Source organism: Oncorhynchus nerka, linkage group LG5, assembly GCF_034236695.1.
Source record: "Oncorhynchus nerka isolate Pitt River linkage group LG5, Oner_Uvic_2.0, whole genome shotgun sequence".
NCBI classification, from domain to species: Eukaryota; Metazoa; Chordata; class Actinopteri; order Salmoniformes; family Salmonidae; genus Oncorhynchus; species Oncorhynchus nerka.
The window spans coordinates 61,689,477-61,700,699 of record NC_088400.1 but is presented as its reverse complement, the minus strand read 5'-3'; the positions used below and the strand labels follow the sequence as shown (position 1 = coordinate 61,700,699).

The following is an 11,223-nucleotide window of genomic DNA, read 5'->3' as shown; positions in this document are numbered from 1 at the left end:
ATTTTAGTCATGAATAATGACGTCTGATAAATAAATAACATTATGTTTAGTCTATAAACTTTCAGTGACCCACTATTTCTCGTCTATGTAAAAAAAAATGGCTTACATTTTTTTTAAAATCATCTTGATCAAGGCTTTGTAAACTACTTCGAACAAATATAGACCCTTTGCATTATACGTCTAAGGAACTAAGGAACTGTATCCTAGTTAGATGTATCCATGTCATAATCTCCAAGAAACGGACCTTTTCCATTCATCAGAAATGTTCACTTACACAACCTCCTGTCCATTATAAAACGAACCACATAACACAAAAAAGAACCATAACACACCAATGGGGTCGCTCCCTTGAAGTCACGTGCCATTACCAAACGCAGCGCATTCACCTAGTTCACAGTACAATTAGGTTAACGGTGACCGTCTACCTTTGCAATTTATGGGTGTTATTTTATTGATTTATTTTGCGTTGATTAATTTGAAGCCCAAAATGCTTTTAGAATGGCTCTCCAATCGCGCGTAATTTAATTCAGGAGGTTATACAAACTTTCAGTGTAGCAGGTTTCATCAAAAACAACCAGTGATTTTGGACGAAGTCAATTCTCGGTCTGTCTCTATTCACCACTTCATTTATTTTATCTGAATGCACACATTTGTTTTACATAGATGTTATAGACTTCACTGATATGGATGTTCGTTTGGAAAACCACTTGGATTATTTTATCCACGACAATACTGCTGCTGCGGGCTTGAGTCCAGAAATGCTGGCAGTTGCACGGGAAGCCTTCCGTGCTGGGGACTTCAACCTCCTTGCTGAGATATACGGCTCCCAGCTGGCGGACCTCCGACACCCGGACCGGAGTCTCTGCCTTCTGAATGCGGATGCTCTCAGCCGTGCAGGGCGGATAGCGGAGGCTCTGGATTCATACTGCACCGCCGCCAACTTGGACAGGTTACGACCAAACGAACTAGGGTCTCTCGTTGACTGTATTGCGCACACTTTGCGCGTAAAAGAATGCCTAAAAGAATGCACAGACCCAGATGGGGTTTCCGAGGATGAGCATTCGTTGGACCTGTTCTCGTGTCGGCTTTGCAAGTGCTTGTTAATCGAGCCAACAACTTTGGAATGCGGCCATACATTCTGCAAACCATGCATCGAGGATGACGGTGTCAAAGAATGTGAATTCTGTCGTTACAAACTGAACAAAACAAATAGAGAATTAAAGCCAATCGGGTTTAAAGTGAATGTAGTACTCAGTGGGCTGTTGGGTAAATGGTTTTGTGCAGAGAGTGAAGCAAGACGATGCTGGCTTGAAGGGGATAGAATGCGGAACGAACAGGGCTTTATCAACGCACTTGAAAAATATAACACCGCTCTTGAAAAAGGTAAAATTAATAACGTATTTTAAAGGGGATATCCGCAGTTGAGACAAACGCGTATTCAGCCACACTGTTTTAGTAAAAAGCTGAGGGATGGGGCTGGAGAAATGTAATCACTCAAATTCACAAGACATAACTAACATTGCAGTAAAATAAGCTTGCATTTTGGGTTCTGCTATTGAACTAAGCTCATGAGCCATTTTAGTTATATTCTTTAAGAATCAATGGGTACATAACATACATTTTAAGTCCAAAAATGAATGTAGCAACTGAAGATTGGCCCTATAACATTACATCATCATTCTTTTTGCATGATCTTTCTGTGCACATTGAAATAAAAGCCCGTAACCCACTTCTGTGACGTGCATAGGTTTGTAATAGGTTATGTCAAGCCGTAAGGTCAAAGCCATGTTGTTGACATCACTGATGGAAGGCGAACAGCCCTGGTCTGCAGGGATTATCCCATCACTGCCACCAGTGTAGTGATTGGGTGAGGGAACCAACCAGTGGTTATGGTTAAGTTACCACCTGTGCCACGTTCATAACACAAACTATACCAGATAGAGGTTGGGATATATTGGCATCATCACACCATGATGACAATTTCAGCTAAGGCATGAGTTGTGTAAGTAAAGTCATGCACTTTTGCCATAATAGCACAGCCAGAAGATTCCTGATTTGGACTGACCTGGTTTGTAGAGAAATGCCTGTGGAGTTTGAGGGAACTCTAGTCTAGGGATCAGAGTAGGCAGAAAGGAAGCTTCTACCTTTTTATTTCCTGCATGGGTAGCTATGGTTTCCAAATAAGTCAGGCGTTACATAGACAAATGCATTGTGGTGTTAGACATTTTTGTCTTGACACACACAAAACATTTAATGACAGGGCGTTGAGAAGTGACACTCCTTTCTCTAATCTCTACCCAACAGTAACGTAGGCCTCAGCCCACGGAACAGCTTCAACTCATGACCCAGCCCAGAACTAGTTCCATATGACCTAGCCCAGAACTAGTTCCATATGACCTAGCCCAGAACTAGTTCCATATGACCTAGCCCAGAACTAGTTCCATATGACCTAGCCCAGAACTAGTTCCATATGACCTAGCCCAGAACTAGTTCCATATGACCTAGCCCAGAACTAGTTCCATATGACCTGGATCTTCTGAAACAATATTCTGCCCGACATACAGCTTGTAACACATTACCCTCATTACCCTCTCAGGGGGTTTAAAAGTGTTATGAATACAGTTATAGCTGTTAAGTAATGACAGATCAACGACAAACTCAGAATTAACCGTCTTCAAACCCATACAACCTGGTTTTATACTGTTTTTTTTAGATGTTGACACAACGAACACGAGCAATGGAGGGTGCTGGAGATATGTGAATAACTTAAACTGAATCGGACTATTAACTAATGTTTGTTTCATGTTCTCTCTGCACAGCCCCCTATATGTGTGGGCTGCTGGGCCGACGGGCAGAGCTGCATATGGCGATGAACAACTTCAGACAGGCCCTACAGGATGGGGACGCCATGTGTCGACTGACGCCCCTCTCTCCCAAGGTAAGGAAACACTCAACTGTTTCCTGACATTAACACATTTACCCACATTGTTTTGTGTAAATGAACCTGAAAGACACTGTGGTACTTGGGGTTTTGTGTGTTTGTGTTCTCAGGCTCACTACGTGAAGGCCCTGGCTCTGAACAAAGCCGGTTATAATGAAGAGGCCCTGCAAGAATACTTCTACTGTCTGGCTCTGAAGCCAGACTGGACCTCAGTCAAGCTGGAAACGCAAAAGTTAAGCGACTCCACTGTGTTTCTATAGCATTGAAGTTGTATTCAATTGATATAGTTAGTTCCCCTAACCAGTTACACAACTACTTGTGGGCCCGATTGACTGCGATGACTGCTAGTCACTGTCTTATGTCTCTTTCCCCACTGTAGATGCTGAGTGAGATGTTCTCCACGTTCAAGACAGACGGTCTCCCCACGTCATCACTTCGCCTCCACCCAACAGGCCCCGCCTCCCACCTCAAACCAGCCTCCCATCTCCTCGACTCCCTCCATTCCACCCCTCGTAGATGGAGCCAAACCCCTACTGGCCGTAGAGACAGTTTGTCTGACACTGGAGCAGAGACCAAGTCCTCATGTGAGGTTTCCAAGACCCTGGCTTCTGTTGTGGCTGCCTTGCCTCTCCCCCCTGGCCTAAAGAGGAAGTTCTCAGACGAACCCCTAGGCTCTTCACCCCCCAACAAGCTGCCCAGAAAAGGTACCCAACCCCTCCCATTCCAATGGGCAATTATTTATTGTTGCCAAAAAGGCGATTTAAAAAAAAAAGTAATACTAGTGAACAAAAATATTGCAAAGTATCTTACTGTTGCGTGAATGCAATCATTATAAACATATAGAAACCTCAGCAATAATATAATGTAAATGTATTTGTTTTGATTCTTGTGTTCAGATGAGTCAAGCTCATCCCAGCTGCCTGCTGCTTGTTGCAGTGAGAGGAGAGAGGTGCCCCCTCAGCTCCTGGACAGCTCTGACATGGACTGCTCTGTTTGTATGAGGTAAGTCAAACACACACCCTGTCTGTAGGTCCAGTTCTCCCTACGTAGTTATTAAAACCTAACCCCCCCCCCCCCATGCGTTTTCTCCAGGCTGTTCTACGAGCCAGTCACCACCCCCTGTGGACACACCTTCTGCATGAAGTGTCTTGAGCGCTGTCTGGACCACAACCCCAACTGCCCCCTGTGTAAAGAGAACATTACAGAGGTAAATAGCCACCACACAGACCTGCCTTCACTACTATTGGAAATTAATATCAATTACTGAAAGACAAAATGACCAAAATTCCCCTTGTTATCTGATTGAATCTGTTGTACTTGCAGTACCTGGCCACTAGAGGGTACCATAAGACCCTGCTGATGGAGGAGGTGCTGCAGCGCTACCTGTCTGAGGAGCTGGCTGAGAGGAGCAAGGTGTACCAGGAAGAAATGGCAGAGCTGTCAAAGTGAGTCAGGCCTCATTACATTTCAGCCCCTAACCCCTTCTCAAAACATAATGTCTGACAATGTTTTAGAATCCTATGATACAATATTATTTGGGCAGAATATCATATTTAGTGGTTTAACCCACATTTTATTCTCTCTGCAGCTTGGCCCAGGAAGTGCCCATCTTCATCTGCACCATGGCATTTCCCACAATTCCCTGTCCCCTGCAAGTCTTCGAGCCGTGTTATAGGCTGATGATCCGACGCTCTATGGAGACGGGAACCAAGCAGTTTGGAATGTGCATCGCTGACGACATTAAAGGGTGAGTGGAGGTTTTACACCTGTGCCCACACAGCCATCAAATCACTTTGACACTAGTTTAACCTGTGCCCACACAGCCATCAAATCACTTTGACACTAGTTTAACCTGTGCCCACACAGCCATCAAATCACTTTGACACTAGTTTAACCTGTGCCCACACAGCCATCAAATCACTTTGACACTAATTTAACCTGTGCCCACACAGCCATCAAATCACTTTGACACTAATTTAACCTGTGCCCACACAGCCATCAAATCACTTTGACACTAGTTTAACCTGTGCCCACACAGCCATCAAATCACTTTGACACTAGTTTAACCTGTGCCCACACAGCCATCAAATCACTTTGACACTAATTTAACCTGTGCCCACACAGCCATCAAATCACTTTGACACTAATTTAACCTGTGCCCACACAGCCATCAAATCACTTTGACACTAATTTAACCTGTGCCCACACAGCCATCAAATCACTTTGACACTAATTTAACCTGTGCCCACACAGCCATCAAATCACCTTGACACTAGTTTAACCTGTGCCCACACAGCCATCAAATCACTTTGACACTAATTTAACCTGTGCCCACACAGCCATCAAATCACCTTGACACTAGTTTAACCTGTGCCCACACAGCCATCAAATCACTTTGACACTAGTTTAACCTGTGCCCTCACAGCCATCAAATCACTTTGACACTAATTTAACCTGTGCCCACACAGCCATCACAACACCTTGACACTAGTTTAACCTGTGCCCACACAGCCATCAAATCACTTTGACACTAGTTTAACCTGTGCCCACACAGCCATCAAATCACTTTGACACTAATTTAACCTGTGCCCACACAGCCATCACAACACCTTGACACTAGTTTAACCTGTGCCCACACAGCCATCAAATCACTTTGACACTAATTTAACCTGTGCCCACACAGCCATCACAACACCTTGACACTAGTTTAACCTGTGCCCACACAGCCATCAAATCACTTTGACACTAGTTTAACCTGTGCCCACACAGCCATCAAATCACTTTGACACTAATTTAACCTGTGCCCACACAGCCATCACAACACCTTGACACTAGTTTAACCTGTGCCCACACAGCCATCAAATCACTTTGACACTAATTTAACCTGTGCCCACACAGCCATCACAACACCTTGACACTAGTTTAACCTGTGCCCACACAGCCATCAAATCACTTTGAGCCATCAAATCACTTTGACACTAGTTTAACCTGTGCCCACACAGCCATCAAATCACTTTGACACTAATTTAACCTGTGCCCACACAGCACAGCACTATTTAACAACACCCATTGACACTAGTTTAACCTGTGCCCACACAGCCATCAAATCACTTTGACACTAATTTAACCTGTGCCCACACAGCCATCACAACACCTTGACACTAGTTTAACCTGTGCCCACACAGCCATCAAATCACTTTGACACTAATTGAACCTGTGCCCACACAGCCATCACAACACCTTGACACTAGTTTAACCTGTGCCCACACAGCCATCAAAACACTTTGACACTAATTTAACCTGTGCCCACACAGCCATCAAAACACTTTGACACTAATTTAACCTGTGCCCACACAGCCATCACAACACCTTGACACTAGTTTAACCTGTGCCCACACAGCCATCAAAACACTTTGACACTAGTTTAACCTGTGCCCACACAGCCATCAAATCACTTTGACACTAATTTAACCTGTGCCCACACAGCCATCAAAACACTTTGACACTAGTTTAACCTGTGCCCACACAGCCATCAAATCACTTTGACACTAATTTAACCTGTGCCCACACAGCCATCACAACACCTTGACACTAGTTTAACCTGTGCCCACACAGCCATCAAATCACTTTGACACTAATTTAACCTGTGCCCACACAGCCATCACAACACCTTGACACTAGTTTAACCTGTGCCCACACAGCCATCAAAACACTTTGACACTAGTTTAACCTGTGCCCACACAGCAATCAAAACACTTTGAAACTAGTTTAACCTGTGCCCACACAGCCATCAAAACATCTTGACACTAGTTTAACCTGTGCCCACACAGCCATCAAAACATCTTGACACTAGTTTAACCAAAAGGGTAGCAAACCTGTATTTGCGACTCAATTCAAGACCATGTTAGCCAACTGAACTAAAGCCTACCCTGGACACTTTATCTGAGTGCTAACAGGTTTTCATCATAGTTACTCATCCTCACAGGGGTAGCTCTGTGAACTACCTCCACTACACTAGCCTAACCCCCACACTTTCACCCCAACAGATTAATGTGAGCAAATGGCTAATGCAGATGTAGGATCTTAATTTGATTACTCTCTTTTGTTGCAGAGAATTTCCCTACATGGCAGGAAATGCAAACTTGTAGTGCATTTTGAGTTTTAAAAAGGTTTCTAAAGCTTGTAAATTCGACTTGATTTGCCCCAATGAAAAAGCTTATCAACCCCTACAGAAATGTCCATGAATTATAATCCACATAATAATTCACATTTCCAGTCGCTGCAGAATAATTGTTCTGCTGTAGCAAACTGGCTCACAATAAGATCCTACATGTGTATACCCTGCGTTTCCCTGACCACAGCTTCGCAGACTACGGCTGTATGTTGGAGGTGAAAGACGTGAAGTTCCAAGCAGACGGGCGCTCGGTGGTCGACACGGTCGGAGTGTCCCGCTTCAGAGTGCTGAGCCACGGCCACCGCGACGGCTACAACACAGCCAAGATAGAGCACCTGGAGGACCAGAAGGTGGAGGGAGAGGAGCTGGTGGAGCTGCAGAAACTGCATGACTGTGTGTACGAGCAGGCCAGCACCTGGTTCACCTCCCTCAAAGACAACATGAAGAACCAGATCGTCAGCCACTTTGGACAGCTGCCTGACAAAGACCCTGACATACAGGTAAGATAAAGTCAGCAGATACGGACAGTAGAACTCGGGTTCTGAGTTTTCCCTGGTTTCGTTGCCTGGTCAGGAGAAACGTTGACCCTATAGAGCCACCCAGCTAAATCTAAATACCCATATCGGTTCCTCTAAGAATTCACCTTTATGAAAGCTGATTAAACTGTGCAATCTTGGCCATAGACACTTTTTGGTTGTGATATGGAATAATTCTCTGTGTCCCGTCTTCACTAACCCGACCACACTCTGCCTCTGGGTTCTCAGGTGGGTGCCAGTGGTCCTGCATGGTGTTGGTGGCTGCTGGCTGTACTGCCCCTGGAGAAGAGAGCCCAGCTAAGCATCCTGGCCATGACCACCCTCCGAGAGCGCCTCAGCACTACCCGCCGCGTGCTCAGCCTCGTCACACGCAAACACCCTCCACCGCGGCGACCATCTTCAGCAGCGGCAGCATCATCATCACTGTAGTGGCCCCCCGAGAGGTGATTAGTTTAGAATAATCTGGGCCCAGTTAGGAGAAATCCAGATTGTCAAAAGTTACCTATTGGCTCTGATTAAATGCATAGAAATATAATGAATAGAACGGGAGTCCCCGTTGAAGTCGGTTATTTTTCTGTTCTATTCATTATATTTCTATGCATTTAATCCTATCTGATAGATGAAATCCGGATAGATAATTTTTGGAAAACTGGGCCCTGGAGAAGAAGGGAGAGGATACTCCATTTTTCTCTGAAGCTCTAGCCTCAGATAAAGAGTTTCAACAGTGGGAATGATTCAGCAGTGTTGTTCATGATCTCAGGAATGGGTTCTACTTAAGTCTTACAAAAAGGATCGATGGACTAGCCCTACCCAACCAAAACACATAAATGTGTGTCAGGTTTGCGCACATATCTTTGGGTCAATTTCATTAAGTCCAGATTTGTCATGTGTGGTACATTAGGTTTATTTTGTTCTTGTTTTATTGTTGGTCTGTGTACAAATGAGGCCTTAAATTATTTTTGCAATGTGTTTTTTTTCTACTATTTGTCATGTGAAGCCAATTTTCATGTACAGAAATGTAGCATTTTTCTATGGGACATAATGAATATAATGCACAACATCACTTACTGGAACAATAGGTTCTACTGTATGTTGGTAATCATGTCAGGAGGGAGCGCTTGATGCAAGCAAGTGAAAAATAGCAGCACAGACATTGTAGTAGCACCAAACATCCACAGGGTGGCAGTAAGTGTGAGCAAAGAGGATCAGTGCAGACAACCCTACATTTGAGCAGGTGTTTTTTGCGGAGGACAGATCCGCCCCTTTTCTCTCTGTCACAAAAACAATGGACAGTAGGACAACACGCCTGTCATTCAACAGCCTAGTTTAGTTAAATGAATCAAAGCTTTATTACATATAGTAAGCCTAAATCATGTCTTTATAAGTGGCTTCATAGCTCGTCAACCATCTTGATTAATTAACCAATGATTTTCAGCTCGCTCAATTGCCCAGATGCACATTTACATTTACATTTAAGTCATTTAGCAGACGCTCTTATCCAGAGCGACTTATGCACATCGGAACTAATGTTTTCAGCCTCTCCATGGTGTGTTTTCCCAGCAACACTGCTGTGTTCTGATCTAGACAGACTGGTCCCAGGTTGAAGTCCCAGGTTCATCACTGGATGCTGTACAGCAGGGGTGTCAAACTCATTCCACAGAGGACCAAGTGATTGCAGTTGTTTTTTGTGTGTTTTTTTCCAATTACATTTACATTACATTTACATTTAAGTCATTTAGCAGACGCTCTTATCCAGAGCGACTTACAAATTGGTGCATTCACCTTATGACATCCAGTGGAACAGCCACTTTACAATAGTGCATCTAAATATTTTAAGGGGGGTGAGAAGGATTACTTTAATTTAACCTGTGCCCACACAGCCATCCTATCCTAGGTATTCCTTAAAGAGGTGGGGTTTCAGGTGTCTCCGGAAGGTGGTGATTGACTCCGCTGTCCTGGCGTCGTGAGGAGTTTGTTCCACCATTGGGGGCCAGAGCAGCGAACAGTTTTGACTGGGCTGAGCGGGAACTGTACTTCCTCAGTGGTAGGGAGGCGAGCAGGCCAGAGGTGGATGAACGCAGTGCCCTTGTTTGGGTGTAGGGCCTGATCAGAGCCTGGAGGTACTGAGGTGCCGTTCCCCTCACAGCTCCGTAGGCAAGCACCATGGTCTTGTAGCGGATGCGACTTCAACTGGAAGCCAGTGGAGAGAGCGGAGGAGCGGGGTGACGTGAGAGAACTTGGGAAGGTTGAACACCAGACGGGCTGCGGCGTTCTGGATGAGTTGTAGGGGTTTAATGGCACAGTCAGGGAGCCCAGCCAACAGCGAGTTGCAGTAATCCAGACGGGAGATGACAAGTGCCTGGATGAGGACCTGCGCCGCTTCCTGTGTGAGGCAGGTCGTACTCTGCGGATGTTGTAGAGCATGAACCTACAGGAACGGGCCACCGCCTTGATGTTAGTTGAGAACGACAGGGTGTTGTCCAGGATCACGCCAAGGTTCTTAGCGCTCTGGGAGGAGGACACAATGGAGTTGTCAACCGTGATGGCGAGATCATGGAGAACGGGCAGTCCTTCCCCCTCCGAGGAAGAGCAGCTCCGTCTTGCCGAGGTTCAGCTTGAGGTGGTGATCCGTCATCCACACTGATATGTCTGCCAGACATGCAGAGATGCGATTTGCCACCTGGTCATCAGAAGGGGAAAGGAGAAGATTAATTGTGTGTCGTCTGCATAACAATGATAGGAGAGACCATGTGAGGTTATGACAGAGCCAAGTGACTTGGTGTATAGCGAGAATAGGAGTTCTTGTTTAGGGCCTAGAACAGAGCCCTGGGGACACCAGTGGTGAGGAGGAGACAGATTCAGATGGTCTGAGTTGACCTGTCAGGTAGGACGCAATCAAGCGTGGGCCGTGCCGGAGTTGCCCAACTCGGAGAGGGTGGAGAGGAGGATCTGATGGTTCACAGTATCGAAGGCAGCCGATAGGTCTAGAAGGATGAGAGCAGAGGAGAGAGTTAGCTTTAGCAGTGCGGATTAATTAACCAATGATTTTCAGCGCCTCCGTGATACAGACAAGAGCAGTCTCAGTTGAATGACTAGTCTTGAAACCTGACTGGTTTGGACTCAAGAAGGTCATTCTGAGAGAGAAACTCATTCCACAGGGAGATTGCTGGCCCAATTACGGCACGTTCAAGAGTTTTGGAGATCCAGAAAAAATTGAAAGAAGGGATACTGGTCTGTAGTTGTTGACATCGGAGGGATCGAGTGTAGGTTTTTCTCAGAAGGGGTGCAACTCTCGCTCTCTTGAAGACGGAAGGGACGTAGCCAGCGGTCAGGGATGAGTTGATGAGGAGGTGAGGTAAGGAGAAGGTCTCCGGAAATGGTCTGGAGAAGAGAGGAGGGGATAGGGTCAAGCGGGCAGGTTGTTGGGCGGCCGGCCGTCACAAGACGCGAGATTTCATCTGGAGAGAGAGGGAGAAAGAGGTCAGAGCACAGGGTAGGGCAGTGTTGAGCAGAACCAGCGGTGGGAGTTTGACCGTGATAGCAAACGAGGATCGGATGAAGAGCAGCTCGAC

The 11,223-nt window shown here is 45.7% G+C and overlaps 1 protein-coding gene across 1 annotated transcript; it reads left to right on the top strand.

Annotated features, from left to right (window-relative positions):
* The first annotated feature begins 368 nt into the window (after positions 1-368).
* LOC115119404 (LON peptidase N-terminal domain and RING finger protein 2-like) lies at positions 369-8,620 on the top strand. The gene is made up of 10 exons (XM_065018823.1): positions 369-1,383; positions 2,820-2,938; positions 3,052-3,189; positions 3,321-3,645; positions 3,838-3,943; positions 4,034-4,148; positions 4,265-4,386; positions 4,530-4,688; positions 7,303-7,615; positions 7,880-8,620. Exons 1-10 carry the CDS (start codon positions 684-686, stop codon positions 8,078-8,080), a joined length of 2,298 nt encoding a protein of 765 aa, XP_064874895.1. The 5' UTR covers positions 369-683; the 3' UTR covers positions 8,081-8,620.
* The last annotated feature ends 2,603 nt before the right edge of the window (positions 8,621-11,223 follow it).

Coding starts and splice junctions, on each gene's coding strand:
- LOC115119404 (XM_065018823.1), top strand. CDS start 684: ATGGATGTTCGTTTGGAAAACCACTTGGATTATTTTATCCACGACAAT. Junction 3,944..4,033: donor GACTGCTCTGTTTGTATGAG/GTAAGTCAAACA, acceptor CGTTTTCTCCAG/GCTGTTCTACGAGCCAGTCA. Junction 4,689..7,302: donor ATCGCTGACGACATTAAAGG/GTGAGTGGAGGT, acceptor CCCTGACCACAG/CTTCGCAGACTACGGCTGTA.